The following is a 21,136-nucleotide window of genomic DNA, read 5'->3' as shown; positions in this document are numbered from 1 at the left end:
GCTATTATTTATGGAAAGTTACTTAATAGGTATACTTTAAATGCTATTATTTATGGAAAGTTACTTAATAGGTATATTTTAAACGCTATTATTTATGGAAAGTTACTTAATAGATATACTTTAAACGCTATTATTTATGGAAAGTTACTGAATAGGTATACTTTAAATGCTATTATTTATGGAAAGTTACTTAATAGGTATACTTTAAACACTATTATTTAAAGTGTAATATTTTGTACTTTTATTTAGATATACACAAGGTGTCATGTCTAACAGCTGAGTTTTAAGCCTATGTAGGCTATGCCGTTTATTTACGTTTAAATCCGTGATATTAAATGCGGCTGACTACTGGGGTGAATACTGGCTGATCTTTGGGTAACTGGTGTCGACTGCTGGATTTTTACAGGTGGTTTTGAAAAATTATTAAAAATCGAGTTAATAGTTTACTTTTGCGCATAATTGTGTTATATATTCATGTTTTAAGCTTTATTCGTTGCACTTACGCGATTGGAAGGTGATATGATGAGAAAATCTACATGTAATAACTTTTCGAAATGGAATTCACCCTTCAAGTGCCGACTACTGTCACATTTACCTTACATATATACCTGGGAAGATTTTTTTTTACCCGTGTCAAGTTAGACCAACCACCAATACTAAAACGACCGAAACATATCTCAAAATAATGGGCTATCTATGGGCTAAGTAATTGCTCTAATCCCAATTTTTGGGCTCTTAACGTTTAGCGGGAAATCAGAATCAAAATGGGCGAGACTAGCTTAATATCAAGCTAGAACCCCCCTACGGTTATAATGGTTCGATCAAAAAAATTCGAACGCCAGAATTATGGACTAATTAGTTGCTTTAATCCCAATTTTTGGGCTCCTAACGTTTAGCGGGAAATCGGAATCAAATTGGGCGAGTCTAGCTTGATATCAATTTCCCCATCAATCAAGCCCCATGGTCCGATCGAAAAATTCAAACGTCAGAATTATGGGCTAATTAGTTGCTCTAATCCCAATTTTTAAGCTCCTACTGTTTAGCGGGAAACCGGAATCAAAATTGGCGAGGCTAGGTTGATATCAAGCTAGAATCACCCGTACGGTTACACTGGGCCGATCGAAAAAAACTCAAACGTCAGAATTATGGCTAATTAGTTGCTCTAATCCCAATTTTTGGGCTCCAAACGTTAGCGGGAAATCGGAATCAAAATGGGCGAATCAAGCTTGCAATCAAAATAGAACTGTCCATTCGCTCAGAATAGTTCGACGGACAAAATTCAAACGCCAGAACAATGGGCTTTTTATTGGGTAATTAGTTGCTGTAATCCCAATTTTTGCACTCCTACCATTTAGAGGGAAATCGAAATAAAAATGAGCGAGACTAGCTTGACATCAAGCTAAAAACCCCCATGAAGTTAGAAAGCTCTAATCGAAAAAAATCAAATGCAGAATTATGGCCTATTTATGGGCTAATTTGTGCTCTAATGCCAATTTTTGGGCTCCTGAAGTTTAGCGGGAAATCGGAATCAAATTGGGCGAGTCTAGCTTGACATCAAGCTAGAATCTCCCATGGTTCGATCGAAAAAATTCGAACGCCAGAATTATGGGCTAATTAGTTGCTCTAATCCCAATTTTGGGCTCCTAACGTTTAGCAGGAAATCAGAATCAAATTGGGCGAGTCTAGCTGGACATCAAGCTAGAATCTCCCATGGTTCGATCGGAAAGATTCGAACGCCAGAATTATGGGCTAATTAGTTGCTCTAATCCCAATTTTTGGGCTCCTAACGTTTAGCGGGAAATCGGAATCAAATTGGGCGAGTCTAGCTTGACATCAAGCTAGAATCCTCCATGGTCCGATCGAAAAATTCAAACGTCAGAATTATGGGCTATTTATGGGCTAATTAGTTGCTCTAATCCCAATTTTGGGCTCCTACTGTTTAGCGGGAAATCGAAATCAAAATGGGCGAGGCTAGCTTCACATCAAGCTAGAACCCCCATAAGGTTAGAAAGCTCTAATGGAAAAAATTCAAACGCAGAATTATGGACTATTTATGGGCTAATTGGTGCTCTAATTCCGATTTTTGGGCTGGTACCATTTAGCAGGAATTCTTTATCAAGTCGTGGGATTTGGCTTAACTTCTAACTGGGTCTATAATACTCCGATCAAAATAATTCAAATGGCGAAATTATGGGTTATTTGTGTGCTAATTAGTTGCTCTAATGTCAATTTTTGTTTTTCTATCGTTAGCAAGAAATCTCATGCAAGATTGGTATTGATTTTTAGATAACGTGAGATGATAATTTCAAACTTGCAGTGAGAAAACAACGATGTGTTTTAACTGAAAATTGATTTATTTGCATTCTCCGCAAATGTAAATACAGTATATATCTCTATTAGCAAATCCATGAATTCTCTTTTTACGTGTTTATGTTCATTATGTTTGGAAGTAAGTAGTGTATATACAGAATTTATATAGTGAAATATCATATTATTTTATAAAATATTTTTTTGTTTGTTTAAAGGGAATGCCTGTTCGCGTTGCTGAGGCTGCAGTGGCACAGTGGTAGAGCATTTACCTCTTCTGCGTATGATGCCTGGTTCGATCCCAGCTCGCGCCAGTGGTCTTTGTGGTTGACAAACACCATGTGCTTGGGTTTTATCGGGGTTCTCCCGTTTCCTCCCTCTTTATTGATTCCACCATTTCATTCATTTCTTATTATCACCGTCTCCCTTAGCCTTGGTGAATAAACGTGGGACGTTAAACTGGATTTCATTTCTTCCCTGTACCTGCAATGTTTTTAAATTTGTGGAGGCTTTACTTTTCCAATAAATATACAGGTAATCTCAGCTATGATAAAGATATTGCATAAACCATAACTTTACTTTAGAGTAGTTCTCGAAGGGTAGGGTAAAGATTTTGCCCCACAAGCGTGTTGGGAAAATTTTGTGGGAAAGTAAAGTAAGTGTTGCCTTTTCTGTAGCCATTGTGTAGAAAGAAAACAAGACCATTTCAGATATTATGTCTGATTATTATTTGTTCATTGTTATGCGTAGTTTGAGTTATATTAGGAAGGTCATTCCGAAAGTAATGCCTCCTATTTTTTGTGTTCACTGTGTATGTGTGTGCCAGATGCCGTTGGTGTAGTACTAATGCTTGATCCTTTCTCTTCTATTTGCAGGTGGTTCCGTTGTTCTGCATTAGTTGGCGCCAGCATATGAGTGTTCCAAGCAGAGTCTGTGTAGACGCGCCTTTAAAACAAGGATGTGTGATTAAATTCCTCACTGCTGAAGGAATTGCGACGATTGAAATCCATCGACACTTTGTAAAGGTTTATGGAGACGATACAACAGACGTGAGCAATGTGAGGCGATGGGTACGGCATTTTCAAGATGGGGGAAGTGTGTTCATAACTGTAAAGGTGTCAGATTTTTACACTGTAAAGGCGTCAGATTTTTACACTGTAAAGGCGTCAGATTTTTTCTTTTCAACCAAAATTAGCTAATCTTTGTATTGTACAAACTTCCAATTAAATATTGAGATTTTGTTTTACTGATTACAATATGTATTCTGTGGGGCAGAAACAGGGGTATTACGCAAAACCGATTTAAAAAATGGACGCTTTCGAAACGTGGGCATGGAGAAACGTGGCCACCATTTCATTCTATTTCTCATCATTACCGACTCCCTTAGCCTCAGTTCATAATCATGGAACACTAAACTTGATATTTCATTCATTTCAAAACATATTAGTGGTGTTCTTCTTCCGAAACTAAACAGAAGTGTAGTAATGAACATCGGTAATTCCGTACACCCTAGGGAACATCGGTAATTCCTTACTACATGGGAAGGCATATGGACTTGGCTCCGAGCCTCAAGCATCCGTTGAAAATTTTTAATGTGTGTTTATAAAATTAATATCTAAATAACATTTTCATGACATTGACAAAAACTTACTGCATGTGTCCGCAAGTTGGATGTCATGAGTGGATGCTTGTACGTTGAATAATTGTTTATCGTACGTTGAATTGTTTATGAATGTAACTTTTAGCCTCCTTAGGTATAAAGGCAGGCCTTAGGCATCGAGAATTCAGCAATATAACATTATACAACAATAAGTAATCCATATTCACACGTGAGAGTGATTTTGTTTCGAGTTAGATGCCGTTATTTTATATTTCTAATTTAGGTCAAAAGTATTTATATAAATTGAGTTTACACAAAGGCATAGACAGTTGAATCGTTTTCAGTTTTCACTGAAATTATTCTAAAAATATTAAGAGGTTTGATTATAATCTTTATTATTTTAATTTCTCTCTCACTTTTTTGGTCAATATTGCTAAATATATTATCATCATCATCATAGTTATTCTGCCATTATTGGCAGGTCACTTTGCTGCAACTGAGAAGCTTCGTGTATACGATGGTCCTCAGCTAGTCTCTTCGTCTTGACGTAGCAATTTTGTTTTAATACCTTATTTCAATTACAGTCTCCTTCGACCCTCCCTTTCTTTCCTTTCACCATACTCTCTAGGACGTCCCTCACAATACGGTTCCTCTTCAGCCAGTTCCTCTTACTTCTCTTAAATACATCTAAAATTCTTCTTTTCTCCCCTACTGTTATTCGTTTTCCATTCAACTCAACCATCTAATTCTTTGCTTTTTTCTCCATGCCCACGTTTCGAAAGCGTCCATTTTTTAAATCGGTTTTGCGTAATGCCCCTGTTTCTGCCCCACAGAATACATATTGTAATCAGTAAAACAAAATCTCAATATTTAATTGGAAGTTTGTACAATACAAAGATTAGCTAATTTTGGTTGAAAAGAAAAAATCTGACGCCTTTACAGTGTAAAAATCTGACGCCTTTACAGTGTAAAAATCTGACACCTTTACAGTTATGAACACACTTCCCCCATCTTGAAAATGCCGTACCCATCGCCTCACATTGCTCACGTCTGTTGTATCGTCTCCATAAACCTTTACAAAGTGTCGATGGATTTCAATCGTCGCAATTCCTTCAGCAGTGAGGAATTTAATCACACATCCTTGTTTTAAAGGCGCGTCTACACAGACTCTGCTTGGAACACTCATATGCTGGCGCCAACTAATGCAGAACAACGGAACCACCTGCAAATAGAAGAGAAAGGTTCAAGCATTAGTACTACACCAACGGCATCTGGCACACACATACACAGTGAACACAAAAAATAGGAGGCATTACTTTCGGAATGACCTTCCTAATATAACTGAAACTATGCATAACAAATAATAATCAGGCATAATATCTCTGAAATGGTCTTGTTTTCTTTCTACATCATGGCTACAGAAAAGGCAATACTTACTTTACTTTTCCACAAAATTTTCCCAACACGCTTGTGGGGCAAAATCTTTACCCTACCCTTCGAGAACTACTCTAAAGTAAAGTTATGGTTTATGCAATATCATTGTCATAGGTGAGATTACCTGTATATTTCATGGAAAAGTAAAGTCTCCACAAATTTAAAAACATTGCAGGTACAGGGAAGAAATGAAATATCTAGTTTAACGTCCCAGGATTATTCACCGAGGCTAAAAGAGACGGTGATAATAAGAAATGAATGAAATGATGGAATCAATAAAGTGGGAGGAAACGGGAGAACCCCGATAAAACCCAAGCACACGGTGTTTGTCAACCACAAAGACCACTGGCGCGAGCTGGGATCGAACCAGGCATAACACGCAGAAGAGGTAAATGCTCTACCACTGTGCCACTGCAGCCCCAGCAACGCGAACAGGCATTCCCTTTAAACAAAATAATAATAATAATAATAATAAAATAAAATAAAAAATAAAATAAATAAATAAATAAAAAATAAAAATAAATAATATGATAATTCACTATATAAATTCTGTATAACACAAATAACCCATAATTTCGACATTTGAATTATTTTGATCGGAGTATTATGGACTCAGCTAGAAGTTAAGCCAAATCCCACAACTTGATAAAGAATTCCTGCTAAACGGTACCAGCCCAAAAATCGAAATTAGAGCACTAATTAGCCCATAAATAGTCCATAATTCTGCGTTTCAATTTTTTCGATCGGCCCAGTGTTAACGTACGGGGGATTTTAGATTGATATCAACCTAGTCTCGCCCATTTTGATTCCGATTTCCCGCTAAACAGTAGGAGCCCAAAAATTGGGATAAGAGCAACTAATTAGCCCATAAATAGCCCATAATTCTGACGTTTGAATTTTTCGATCGGACCATGGGGGATTCTAGCTTGATGTCAAGCTAGACTCGCCCAATTTGATTCCGATTTCCCGCTAAACGTTAGGAGCCTAAAAATCGACATTAGAGCAACTAATTAGTACACAAATAATCAATAATTTCGACATATGAATTATTTTGATCGGAGTATTATAGACCCAGCTAGAAGTTTATAGCTAGAAGTTAAGCCAAAGCCCACAACTTGATAAAGAATTCCTGTTAAACGGTACCAAAAATCGGAATTAGAGAACCAATTAGCCCATAAATAGTCCATAATTCTGCGTTTGAATTTTTTTGAATAGAGCTTTCTAACCTTATGGGTGTTCTAGTTTGGTGTCAAGCTAGCCTCGCCCATTTTTACTCCGATTTCCCTCTAAATTTTAGGAGCGCCAAAATTGGAATTAGAGCAACTAATTAGCCAATAAAAAGCCCATAGTTCTGGCGTTTGAATTTTGTCCATCGAACTATCCTGAGCGAATGGAAGGTTCTAGCTTGATGTGAAGCTAGACCCGCCCATTTTGAAGAGAATAGTAAATATTTTGGTACCAAATAGTAATCGGTGGTCACTGTTCAACTGGTCACTGGTTTGGTCAGTGGTCACCAATTATTATCGGTACCAAAATGTTTAGCATCGTCTTAGATATTAACACCAATATTATCTCTCTATGACTTAGCGTTTCCGTGATATTGGCCAAAAATGGTTCCGATTTCAGGAGCTTTCCGGAGCCATATCTTGGGAACCGTAAGTCACAGAGAGATCATATTGGTGTTGATCAATACCTAAGAGAATGGTGAACATTTTGGTATCAAATAGTAACCAGTGGCCACTAATCAACTCGCTATTGGCCAACTGGCCACCGTTCCCCAGATATGAGCCAAAAAGTTCGAATTTCGGTAGATTTAAGGAACCATATCTCGGGAACAGTAAGTCATAGAGAGGTGATATTTTGCGAATTTTCGAGAGAAACAGAACAAGATATGGACAGAAAGATATACATACAACAATCACAGTTATCCTTCCCGCTCCATCTCTTCATTCTTTTCTAAGTTCGTTCTGACAATGCTCTTGGAGCATTCTCATCTGGTTTTGTAATGTTTCCTGTTGAAAGAATGATTTCTTTACCACAATCTTACCCCGAGGACCATAGATCTGAAGGCGCTGGACAACATCCTATTTGATACCGATTGGAAATGGATCTTATATTGTTCTATTGGTTCTTCGGAGCGGTTAACATCTACTTCATTTGCTTGTGTTTCCATTGAACTTGTTCTGAAGGAAAGTGGTCAGTAGGTTTTCGTGTAACATTTACACCATCTTTCAAGAGTTCGAAGCCAGTGGCGGATCTAGAAGGTAAAAACTGGGGGAGGCAGACTATGATAGGTAGATATAAACTTTCAAAAATATATAAATAGTACATTAAATTATTTTGTCACTGTAAAAGCTGGGGGCCCAGGCCCCCTGGCCCTGGCCTGGATCCGCCACTGTTCGAAGCACTGCTCCACTAGATCACTGAACGGTTCTTCACAGAAATTGATTTGTCTTTTCCCAAAATAACCACTTGAACACGTGCTTCGACTGTTTAGTTAACAGTTTCTCTTGCGCATTTTATAGTATTTACACGTTGTTCACACTGTTCAACTGGTTCGTGGGAATAAAAACAGTAAGTTTGCATGTCAGAGATCTGCATCAAATTTTGCTCATTATTACCACACGATTGAATAGCGCATACACAACTGTTTGTTGAAGTAAAGAGACAATGACAGACAAAGTCCATCCACACCAGTAGGGGTCGTTGAAACTACGCATCATCAGGCAAAGCGTGACGTTAGTTATTTGTTTATTACCAAGCAGTTATCCTCAATAAAATTGTCTTAATGTCAACAAGACCATGGATTTTCGTATCCTCATATGAACAACATTGTTTATTTTCGAAAACGAGTGCAATAACTAAGGTTTTGTATGGACACAGTGTATTTTATTTGGAAAATTCTTGAAAGTCAATAGTGTGTTCAGACTTTGACAATGACATATATGTATGTATGTATGTATTAGAGTGGTATTTATTTTTCGAATTTCGATTTTTTTTTAAATCTCACTCTTGAGAATAGTTCTATGTTAGGCCAAAATACACCATGAGAAAAAATACCTCAATTGTATAATATTAAATGGTGCCCCAAGCGACCTCAAGTTTTCAATACATTTATATTACACAATATCAGGTATCTTGTAAGTTTAAAAGGCAATTGTAGTTTAATAAACATATATTATGAAGGTAATAACTATTACATCATTAGAGGTAAGTTGGAAATAATGTCAAACATGTGATTGTAGTTACCTGATCCCTTTCTATTATTTAGGACCTGAATCCGAGATGGCATATTTCAGGATGGCTGTCATTATGGTAGTATACACTAATAGATACGGTTCTATCTCCATTACCCCTATCTAAGATATGGTGCCACTCTCTCTAGCCATTTAAAAGTTGTAAGGTACCTTTGTAAATGCACTGATAACTTAAAATCGCTTGGGACACCATTTAATATTATTCAAATGAGGTAATTTTTCTTATGGATTAGAGTCGTCTGATGTGGAACCATTTTAGGCCATGAGCCTCAACGAAACTCAGAAGTTGAAATATTAGGACCACTCAAATCTATCAATGTAAATAAAAATGGAAGTGAGACTTCATAACTTGAACCACCAGACCCACTTGGATCAAATTTTCAACATGGATAAGGTTCGGGCCTGGGATGGCTTTTATCATTTCGCTTTCACGGTACAACTTAGGGGAAGGGCGAGATATATAAAAATGATCGAAAATGACCATTAGTGTCGAATTCATAGCTTTTGGGGTTTCTAAGTTGATTGGTGGCAGTTTTAGTGCCCTTTATGTCCAAAATGAAACGTATTCTCCCTGTGTGGAGAAGGGTATTCTTTTAATATATATATATATATATATATATATATATATATATATATATATATATAACTGGGCGAGTTGAAAAACTTTTTTTTTTTTTTTTTTTTTACGTCGTAGGTTTGAAATAGTAGATGTCTGCAACTACACACTTTTACGATTGTTCAAGTAATGATTGGATTGCATTCCGTTAGGAGTTTCGAGTCTGCGATGCGAAAAGGTTCTCTACCACACACTGCACCGCTTTGATCACCAGAGAAGGTCTCTCCTCTGAAAAAGTATTGAAGATGCCGGAAGATACGTTAGTTGTTGAGAGAGACATCAGGAGAATACGGTGGGTGAGGAAGGGTTTCATACCGCAACTCACGGAGAGGCTGCAACATATTTTGAAGGACAAATAATACGTGCATCGTCGAGCAACATGAAGACATTTCATGGACTTCAGCAATCGACATTTCATTCTCGAGTTATGACCTTCTTGATATCATTCTGCGGTTTATAACTCCGAAAGGACGCATTTGGGTACTCATGTTGGTATACATTTCTTTCTCATGCTTTCGTATGAGGATTCACTTCTCACAGTTGTTTTGCTTTATTTCCGAACACCCTGAATATTAAAGGCGAATTGTGCAACTATCTCCAAATGGTTCATTGGTAGAACCTTCGTTTCTGGTGACTTGGGTCCGTTGCTCGATTCCAGCTCCCGGCAAGTGGGTTTTCTGGTGGACAAACATCTTAAGCCTGGTTTTTCAGGATTCTCCCGTTTCCTTACACTTTCTTCATCCAACCATTATCATTCATCTCATCATCAGAAGTTTCGTTATCTAGGAGAGATGGTTGATGTTGTTCATGAACGAAACAATGTGTATTTGTCTACCACAAACCCTATACTTGGCGGAGCTAGAATCAAGTCAGGAACCCCACATATCAGAGGTAAGCTCATCCGATCTTAACCAAAATTGATATGACGATATAAATTCACGAGCTTAGTATACATATGAAATATTTCGTTGTAGAGCCGCTTGATTTCCGAGTTATTGGCTAGTAAAGGTGGCGTTCAATTTTCTGAACCGTCATTAGGTGGGATATGCTATCAACGATACTAATACGATCTTGGTCATTTTTTTTTAAAGTATATTACACCTTGTGAGACCTTGTGTAGTTTAGTATGTTCATGAAATGTTATGGTTTATGGACCATTCGTTCTGGGGTTATTGACCATCAAATTTGGATTTCGACTTCGGGAAGACAAGAAATTCTCACTAGATCACGTTCGATAAAACTCATTATAATCTTGCTCAAACTGGGTATTTTGGTAAAGGTTGATCAGCTTTGTAGACATTCAAGCATAATATGAAATATGGTGTACATTTCTTTAATTTCCGATTTATTGATCATGGAAGTTGGGTTTGACTCAGTGGTATCAATAAATTTCACTAAAAGCTATTTATATAACTCATACATTCTTTACCAGGGGCCCTAGGCAATTTGGGACCCCGTGCAATGGCATCATTTCCCGCCCCCTTTCTTCAGAAAGAACAAATCTTAAAAGCCACGACTTTAAGCATGCTACTCCATCATGAACAACGAAGAGAAGGGAAGTGCATTGTCTCTCTCAGAAAGGTCCAAACACTACAAATACAATCTCGTTTTTTGTATTTTTCTTCTGTAAATAATAATCTATTATGCTAGTGAAAGATGAAGCAAACCAGTAGCGTACGCATGAATTTATTTCGGGGGGTCCAAATTCAATACGAGGGATATTTTATATTAAAATTTCTAAAATTGCCCCTAAAATTAGGCTAAATTCATACAAAAGTCGAAATTTCCGGGGGGTCTGGACCCCCAGGACCCTCCTCCTGCGTACATCCCTCAAGTAAATACATCTGCAGAGAAAACATGGTAATTGTTTTTATAGAATTCAATATCGAGCTTCAATCACAATATATCAGTTCGCAATTCCAGTGCAACTAGCTCTTTTATCTTTATTTCCTGATTTTCCTTTATGTTAAAAAGTAAAAACTAAAAAAAAAAAAAAAAAAAAAAAAAACTTCTTTCCACCTTCAATAGTGAAGAGCTTGTCTGTGACAAAGACAAGACTGGTTTTCATATCAAAACTGTGATAACAAACTAAATGGAACAGGTGTTCGTTACTGTTCGAGAATTGAGTTCTTGTATTTGACAACAATAAAGCAATTGATACTGGGATTTGTTTGACCACTTGCTTTAGCTCTGGTCCATGTGACCTTAAACTATTGCTACCTAAACATGATTTATGAATGTAGTATTCAAATAGGTCAGATTAGTTACCATTATCATGAAGTCTGTGTCCAACATGAAATATTTATTTTAAATAATATAGTTGCGACAATCTTTACCAAATTTGGCATGAAGGCAGACCTTTATGAGCTTACTACGCATATGAAATATTATGTTGTATAGATCTTTGGCCGTCAAATTATTTGCCACCGAAGTTGGGGGTTTTGACTGACTTGGGTTCAATCCCGAAGTTTGATATACTATAACTCAAGAATCAAATGCCTGCACTCAACGGAATTTTACACACATAGTAAGCTTAGTAAGGTCTACCAACAGTCCAAATTTGGTCAAGTGATGACCTGTAGTTGCCAAGTTATTGGTCACCAAATTTCGGGCTTCGATTTGAGATACCTGTTATCTGTATGTATCTATAATCGTTTGAAAAAAAAAAAACGTAAGTGAAGGACAATTTTTTCCGCTATATGGAAGTTTACTAATAATTATTTCATATATCGTAACTTGTATATAGCACTTACATACATTATTTCCTGAAATGTAACTATATATGTATAAATTCCTTTCTGTAACAATGAGTTGATATCCTGTTCATCAGTACAGGGTCGCACAATGGTGAACAGAGTGAATGTTGTCTTCCTGTTTCTGTACATACATCCTTCTATAAAAGCTCTTGTGGTAACCTTCATACTGACTTTCATGTTATATAACAGCCAACGTGTGTAATAATAATAATAGTATTATTAAAATGAAATACACGTGATATGGTATAGATTTCAATGATAAATGTATAATAGAATAATCTAATATTCATCTACACAGTCGGACAGGATTTTTTTTTTTTTTTTAAGTAGTAGGCCGCCTATCAAGTATTGATTGCATTCTCCTTACACGAAATGTTAGAATTTCGTCTTTCGTTGTAAAAGACCTGCATTTGGGACGTTTAGAGCACAAGGGATTCAAGTCCTGTTACCGAAGTTCTGAGAAAAAGAGACATCATTTTGAACGCTCCGTTTAAATACGTGGAAAAGTGAATACTTAAAAAAAAAAAAAAAAAAAAAAACATTATAAGAGTTAATTAAAATAACTGGACATGGATCTTTTAAGCACTGGAGGGAGCTTCAGTTAGAGATCTTAAATATGAGATATGTTTGAAAAATGACCAAAATTGGACCTTTAATTCCTTCCGCAACGAACCAGTGCTTCTTTCAGAAAACATATCGGGCCTTATGCAGAGTCGTTTTGACGTGTGATTAGCGTCATACTAAAGGACTGACTACTGCAGGCAACATATTTTAGTAGAACGCGTTAGTATTGCACTAATCACGCGTCAGAACGACTCTGCATAAGGACCATAGTCTTTAAAACTATGGAGTGGGCACTCTAAAACTACGTAATAGCGAAGCCTATAGCTACTTGTCTTATATTTTGCTGAAGTACGAGCATCAATACATTCAATTTTCATTTATCTGTTCAAGATTGTCAGTTACAGATACAGGGCACCACCTAATCTCTAAATATGAAAAAACAAACAGCTTCAGCACGAACTTTAGGACACTTGTAAAGTAGCAATATTAATATTTTTTTTTTTATTTATTGTGTTCTGAAACTCTCTTAGGCATACTGTTGGTACTATTCTAGTACGTATTAATCTATCCCCTCTTTGGGGAACTCTCAGAGGTCCGGAGGGAGGGCAGGGCCCTCAATACATGCCTGAAAGAAATACTGCACAGAATACTCCTTTGATGAGATATATATTTGGATCCACGAATCAGAAACGCGTCAGTAATTCTAAAATATACAAGTTCTAAACCGTATTGAACCTCACACACACTAGTTTTAATGTGTGGAAGTCCTAAAAATCAACTAGATGTACAAATCCTAAATTTGCAGAAGTCCTAAAAATAATCTAGGTGCACTAGATCTAAAATGCATAATTCTTAAATAAATTTCTTATTGCTTAGCATCACATATATATGTGCCAAGAATATTGCATATTGCCTAGATGTATAAAAATTGAGAGCAAGTATAGATTTATACCTCAAGGATAAAAAATGGAAGAAATGGTTTGTTTTAACATTCCACGGTTATAAACTTTAGGCTAAAGAAGACGTATAATGAATGTGAATAAACGTGAAATTAAATTTTTGTGCTCTTGCATCAGGAATTGAACCCAGGACCACCTATGCCACAGATACAGGCGCTAGCCACTAGAGCAGTAGGTCCAGTCGGAACCAATGAAATACTCCATCTAAAAAATATTTCGATAATATTTATTGTTAATACTTCCTGTAACACATATTAGGTTCCGTTAGGTACAGGACGAACATTTTCTTTTTTAATGAAGATATGCATATTTCTGATGGTATATACAATACATTGACAAACAAATCTGACTTATAAAGATATATATCCCCTCCTCATGATGAACCTTTGACTACCTCCTTGTGATGTCAGTAAGGACAATGACGGAATTTACATTTTATAATAACCTGCACACGGAAAACGAAAACGAGAAAACGATTTGCAGGAAACACTTTTAAACCTGAATGACCAACTGGAAAAAACATGCAAAATGAAGATAAATAAGAAGAAAACCAAAGTGATAAAGTGCACAAGAGTAGGACAGGTAGGGGCAAACGTATGACTAGAGGGAGAGAAAATCGAAGACGTTAAGACGTTCCCCTGTTTAGGAAGTCGAATATCAGTGGCGTAACAATGGTATTTGGCACCCCTAGGCAAAATCCTTAGTGGCGCCCCACTCACCAATCGGATAGGCCACACCCCATTCATGATCATTTATATCTTATATGTACGCGTAGAAACAACCATAAACCGAAAATTATCAGTGGGAGGGCATTGACCATTTTTCTTGTTATATCGTTGTAGTATGCCTTTTAAAAGTAAACTGGACAGAGTGCCTTGTTCATTAAAAATATACTCATGTCAGTGGCGCAAATCTGCCTTCAACATTGGGGAAGACGGGTAAGACCGTTCCCATAATCAGTTTTTTAAAGCGATGTCCAAAATATTTATAAAGTTGAACAGTTGTGGAGGTTCAGGAGAACAGAGGTGTCTTCAAGGTTGGGAGGTGGGCATAGTTGTTTTAACGTTGAGAGGCGGGCAGATTTGAGGCTTATTCTGCGGGGAGGGGGGGCATCAGTTTTATCTCACGTTCCTTTGTGGCAGTCGGACAAAAATAATCACATTTGTTCCCAAGAACACATTTCAAATCGGATTATTGGAGGAGACAGTCCCCCCCAGTTCCAAGAATGAAGGGGGGACATGTCGCCCTCATCCTCCTCGGGATTTGCGCCAGTGTAAAATTCGGACTTCTTTGCAGTGGCAACAACGGCGCCGACTTTCCAAAATTTATGTGGGTGCATATCAATGGCGAGACGTGTTATATGTTTTCGGGGAAGTCTCGATGTTTGATTGATTTACTTTTAGTTTAAATAATGAACACTGCCATAAAGGATTGTGCTATGATGAAGTAAAATATACAGATATTGTTAGGATAAGTTGGACTACCCTAGCACAGTCTGTAACACGGCTGACAAACGCAAGAGAAACAGGTTCAAACCTGGGTCCAAACTAAAAATCTTGTGGGTGCGGCACACCCACAAGATTATTTGTGTGGCTGCCGGAACCCCGGAGCACCCACGTAGTCGGCGCGCATGAATGGTAATGTAAATAAAGAGTAATGTATCAACCAGTATTACCAAAAGGATTTCAAATTAATATATATATATATAGTATGTTACGATTTTACATAATTATAAAACAAATAATAAACCTTGTGAGAGCACTTATAAGCATTTTTTCTATTTTCAGCTTTTTTTTTTTTTTTTTTTTTTTTTTTTTTTTTTTAATCGACGACTTGTGTACAAAAGAAGTTTCTTCCTCATTTTCGCTTCTGCAAATACTTTTATCACATCAGAGGTGAGCTCAATTTTGCTCAATTCTCAGCACAGCCACAGCCCAAAGGCGTTCTTGGGCATACTGTTTCTGAGATATTTCTAGATTAATTTTAATTTAGGGAATGATCGCTCAGGAGTTGTAACTGTAACAGGAAGAGTTAGTTACATATAAACAAAGCGGAGCTGACGTCAGATGTGGTAATAAAATTAAGAATCTCTTCGTGGGTTGAGAGGTTTGAAAGTCTGTCTTAAAAAGTGTCTCTAAAAATCAACACTCCTTGTGGAAAGTCACTGGATAAATCGTCTGGATACAGAAGTGCTAAGTCATAAGTCTGCTTGTGGAGTGGTTCGTAACATTGACGGGCATAAGAACGACAATATTTCAGAAAGTTCTCTCATTCTTCGAAGCGTACCCTCATGTTTACGGAGTCTAGAATAGGCAATAGCACTTTGATCTCGAATTCTTTAACAGGGTCGTTAAATCACGTATCTTGTGCCAATTCATCAAAAAATATTTTCGGCACTGCTTTCCTTTTTTAAAACTTATCTGAAACATCAAAATTGTGCGGACAAGCACTGATTTCCTCGAATACTTGAGGAACATTCTTTCTAAGATCTTACCTACTGTACAGCATTTTCTCAGTTTTCGTTGACACTGACAAACACATACTAGGGCTCTGTAGCTTTTTTTTTTTTTTTTTTGACACAACATTAATGCTTCTCAGAACGTTTTCCCACAACACAAGCACTATCACAAAATCAAACATTTCCATTTTTTGTTTATAGCGAGCTACTTCTGTCCGTTCCTTTTCTGTTCCAGTAAGGCACATGGCATTAAGACATTTCATAACGTCCGTATACCTCTTTCTTAGTGCGAACACGGCAATATGACTTGAATCCCAGCGTGTTTGAGAGAATCTAATTCTTCTCCACTTTACTCGTACTTTCTTCATTTCATTCATTTCTCATCACCACTATCTCCTTTAACCTAGCCGGCATGACAATGGGACGTAAAACTTACAGATTTCATTTAATTTTTTCCTAATTGTTCCTGAGTTTCCAGCAGTTTTTTTTTTTCGATCCATTGAGGTTATAACTTCCGAAAAGAAGAAAAATGCCGTAAAATATGAGTTGACTGTCACGAGTTTGCTCTATGTTGAATAACACTACAACAAACAAAGATGAAATTGGGGCCAGAGTTTCTAAATGCACTTTTGGTTATAACTTTCTCCCTGAAGGCACAAGAAAGAGACCGTAGAATTTTTGACACAATGGATCAGCACATATTTCTCCACAACCAATGTATTATACAAATTATTTGTTCCTCACGAGATTCGAACCCAGGAGTACAAGAAAAGAACTCTATGTAAAATAGAACCATGCCTTCCAATGTTTTTAGAAAAACATAATGGAGAGGGAACAAGTTCCCGATTTCTGACATTACCGTTGTGCTCAGACGATCTGGCTCTTTACAATGCCCCCAGCTGCATTCAACAATTACATGTTTAAAAGAGGAATAGAAGAGATCCGAGCCCAAAACTTCGCAACTCCATTTCTGGAGCTTCGATGTCAGGGGCCAACTTCTGATGTTAATGCTGTCCTCAGACGACCCGGACCTCTCCAACCACCATCACCCTTGTGCAGCAACTCTATATTTAATAGGCAAATAGAAAGGACCCGACCCCAAAACTTTGGAATCTCATTTCTGGGGCTTAGGGTCCCGTCTCCCATTTCTGACATCACCACTGTGCTCCAGGGACCTGGACCTTTCCAACGCCACCACACGTGTCCATGAACTCCACAGAATAGAAGAATCCCGAAACCAAAAATCTATGACTTCATTTCTGGGGCAACAGGGCCTGGGCCCGATTTCTGACATTACTGCTGTGTTCAAGTGACCCGGACCTTTCGAACTCCATGTCTAACATATTTTCCCTTCCGTAGGAGAATAGACTCCATGCTATTTAGGTACAAAAATATGCCCTGATCTTCCCCTAAATTTCATCTAGAATTTATCGGAATGCGTTCGCGTCGCGAGAGGTCCACAAAGGGTGTGCTATAACAATATTCAAACTATTTATTAGTGGAGTAGAGTTACGTTTCTTTAAACGTTGATAAATACTCTTCGTTGTGTTCGTACAAATAATTTATGAATGTATAGTTTTTAATGCTATGAATCACGTACTTAACACTAAAACAATGTTTACGATATAAGATTTAGGGGAAGTAATGCTGTTCACTGGAATAGAAAAACTGTTAGGCTGTGCGATAAGGCTACGTAGGCTAATGCCTGCCATGTTGACCTAATGTAGTTTAAAGTTTGTATGTGTTGGCCATACAATCACTTGTGGTCATTAATCCAACAGTTTCTACCTGGCAGTAGCAATCGAAGTTTTATTTCTTTTGTACCAACAACGCTTGTAATTAAATTTATTGGCAAAAGCTCGGCAAAATGCTTATTTGTAAGGCAGGACTAACGCTGGTATTTGACTAACTTGCCTATTGTTTCTCACTGTTCGGGCTATTTTCTACAGAGTGACAATTAATGAACTATATGAAACAAAACCGTCATAATTTCTGAGCGGTTCGCGTGATAACGTCCAAACTGCATGGCTGACCACAGGTCGTGATGGGAATTCGTATGCGCATGCGGCGAAGAGCACTTTCATCTGGATGGGTTTGTCAATAAGCAAAATTGGACCCTTTGGGGGACTGAGAATCCGCATTTCGCAATGCAGAAGTCTCTGCACCCTGAACGGGTGACGGTGTGGTATGCAATGTCGAGCCATGGAATATTCCTTGACGGCACGGTTACTACTGCACGATACGTGACGGTTCTGGAAAATGATTTCATACCCATTATCCAAAGTGACCCTGATTTCGACAAGATATGGATCGTGCAAGACGGAGTTTGACCCCATCGGAGCATGATAGTGTTTGAGTCCTGGAGGAGTATTTTGGGGACCGCATTCTGGCTCTGGGATACCAAGAGGCCACTGGAGGTGCCACCATATTCATCGGATCTGAACCGATGTTACTCATTTTTGTGGGGCTATGTTAAGGACAAAGTGTACAGCAATAACCCCAAAACCATTGCCGAGCTGAAAACTGCCATTCAGGAGGTCATAGACAGCATTGATTTTCCGACACTTCAGCAGGTCATGCAGAATTTTGCTATTCGTCTGGGCCACATCATCGCCAGAGATGGCAGACATATCGAACATGTCGTAACCTAAATCCGAATGTCTGTAGTGTCGTTTACATCTACAATACAGTTTGTGTACTACGTAGTTTGTCACTAATTTCCGTTTTATTTCTTATAGTTCTTTACTTGTCACCCTGTATGTTGCTAGGGTTAGCTGCATTGACTCTTACAGGGCATCAACATACAAACCTAACGAATTTGAATCTGTAACAGGCCTGCAGCCAGAACAGTAAGGGTTAGGATTAGGATGTCCGGGCTTTCATATGAGGGATGAGGTCCCTCGGCGAACACACTATTCGGGGAAAGGGAAGGAAGGAAGCGGCCTGTGACCTATAAGTTAGGTACCACCCCGGCATTTGCCTGGTGTGAATGAGGAAAACCTCACTGAGGGTGGCTCGCCTGAAAAAGCGTTTTACACAGAGTACCTCCACCGGGAATCGAACCCGGGACCGCTTGCACCGAAGGCAAGAGCGTTAGCGACTACGCTACGCGGGCCAACATCAAGAACATTAACCCTTATCCGGGCAACCGGGGCCTCCCAGGCCCAGTAGCTTCATATTTTTCTTCGAATTTCTTAATAACCATAATCTTAAATATTTCGATGACATAAAATTCTGAATTCTTCTATCTTTAGTTGAGGTTAAAGTTATGAACATATCGAGTTGGTAAGGCTAATAGAGTTAGTAAGGCCCCAGTTGCAGTCTACGTTACAAAAATAGCTTGCCCGGATAAGGGTTAAGATCGGGCAATTGGGCGAGATTAATTTTGGGGGCTGGCCTTGAGTTCACTGTACATCATACATATACACTAATAGATAACTGAACATTTTAGGGGACTGAAGGTAGTCTCATGAGAATGATTCCCCCTGGCCATCACCTACGTACAGGCCTGAAAAATGTAAACGTTGTTACTGACCTAGGTATACATTAAGAGATTTTTTTCAGAGGATAATAAAAAAATATTCGAAAATTAAATGACAGGATATATAGAATGCAACTTCAATTTACACATGCATCTACAGTAACATCCGCCGGCGATAATTTTCGTTCATTATAGAAGCAGGATGCTGTATTCACAGGACGACTTTTCCAACTCATCACTTGTATCTAATTGTTACTGGAACCCATCAAAAAAACTAATTTTTTATGTGGTATTTCCTGCCATCGGGACAATGTTTTATTATTAGATTAAGAAACATCTGTGTTTTTGACTTCGACGGCATTCGAAGGTCGAGATAACATAAAGGAATGATGTGCCGACACTTTTCAATACGGAACAAAATGTAACTGAAAAAGTCAATGAAAAATTCTTTACTGAATTATTATAGGGAAATTGATTTTTCATAATTATAAATTTCCTTCCTATCGCCAAAAAATCAAGGTTAAAAGTGAAGTCTACAATTTTTTGTATGCGATCAAAATGGTATATATGTGTATTCTACATCTGGTGCAGTCACGCCGATCTTGGGATTAGGATAACAAAAGCATAGAATTGTCATTTGGAATTTTGAACTTCTCAGAACTACTTCCTCGAATTAAAAACATGAAGCTGCTCACATTCACAATGTTGGTCGCTTGTGTCCTGCTAGTTGTAGGTAAGTAAAAGTTTGTTTTTAACTTCAAAATATAAAGCGCTTACTGAAACATTAATTTTACATAATTCTAGAACATGGTATAAAGGTGTTATCTGATTACCTTGTCTTTTTTTAGCCCATTGACGGGGAGTTAGTTTTCTATTTTTTTTTGGAAAGTTTTAATTGTGTCAATTTTGTGATTTCTACTTCAAATTCGTGTAAATACCCCTTTACTTTGCGAAAATTAAATTTTTATCATACCTAATTTTAATCTATATTATAAAATTGAAAGTGACTATGTGACTTTTAATCTCTTGAACCTCCCGACCGATCTCCATCAAATTTTTGACTAGACGCAGTTCTGGTCTGGGAGTGTTTTTAGCTGTTCACTTTGACGGTAGAACTTAGGGTTGGGAGAGGAGGGAAGAGAAAAAAATCTTAATAACTCTTGAACCAGAAAACCGATCTCGATCAAATTTTCAACATAGATGAAATTCGGACCTGGGAAGTATTTTATATTTTTATTTTGACGGTAGAAGCTAGGGGAGGGGAGGGGAAGATTTATATATAAAATAAATAAAACTTAACTCTTGAACCACCCAACCGATCTCGATCAAATTTTTAAAATAGATGAGGTTCGGACCTGAGATGATTTTCATCATTTCACTTTGACGGTAGAATTTAGGGGAGGGGGATAGGAGGGGGAGATATATAAAAATAAATAGAACTTAATAACTCTTGGATAACCGGACCGATCTCGATCAAATTTTCAACCTAGATGAAGTTCGAATCTGAGAGTGTTTTTATCATATCACTTTGACGGTGTAACTAAAAGCCGGTTGAGAGAAAGACACATTCAAAAATGACAGAAAATAATCGATATTAGTGCCGAAACTGTACTTTTTGTGGTCGCTGAGATGAAGAGTGACATTTTCAATGCTGTTTAAATCCAAATTCAGCCCCGCAGCTTGGGAGAGGGTTAGGGGAAGATA

The 21,136-nt window shown here is 37.7% G+C and overlaps 1 protein-coding gene across 3 annotated transcripts in view; it reads left to right on the top strand.

The window, feature by feature from the left end:
• The window catches only part of LOC145692805 (uncharacterized), an 87,686-nt gene that overhangs the window by 54,706 nt on the left and 11,844 nt on the right, over positions 1 to 21,136 (top strand). Inside the window, exon 1 of one of the 3 annotated variants that reach the window (XM_081768291.1) lies at positions 20,029 to 20,165. The exons of the other annotated variants lie outside the window; for them this stretch is intronic. Coding sequence (XP_081624417.1) covers positions 20,114 to 20,165 — 52 coding nt within the window. The 5' untranslated portion in view covers positions 20,029 to 20,113. Of the gene's footprint in view, positions 1 to 20,028; positions 20,166 to 21,136 lie in introns of those variants that run through there. 3 annotated transcript variants of the gene reach the window in all.

The sequence above is a fragment of the Thermobia domestica genome, chromosome 8 (assembly GCF_964235325.1).
Source record: "Thermobia domestica chromosome 8, izTheDome1.hap1.1, whole genome shotgun sequence".
Taxonomy (NCBI): domain Eukaryota; kingdom Metazoa; phylum Arthropoda; class Insecta; order Zygentoma; family Lepismatidae; genus Thermobia; species Thermobia domestica.
This window is presented reverse-complemented; position numbering and strand designations above follow the sequence as displayed.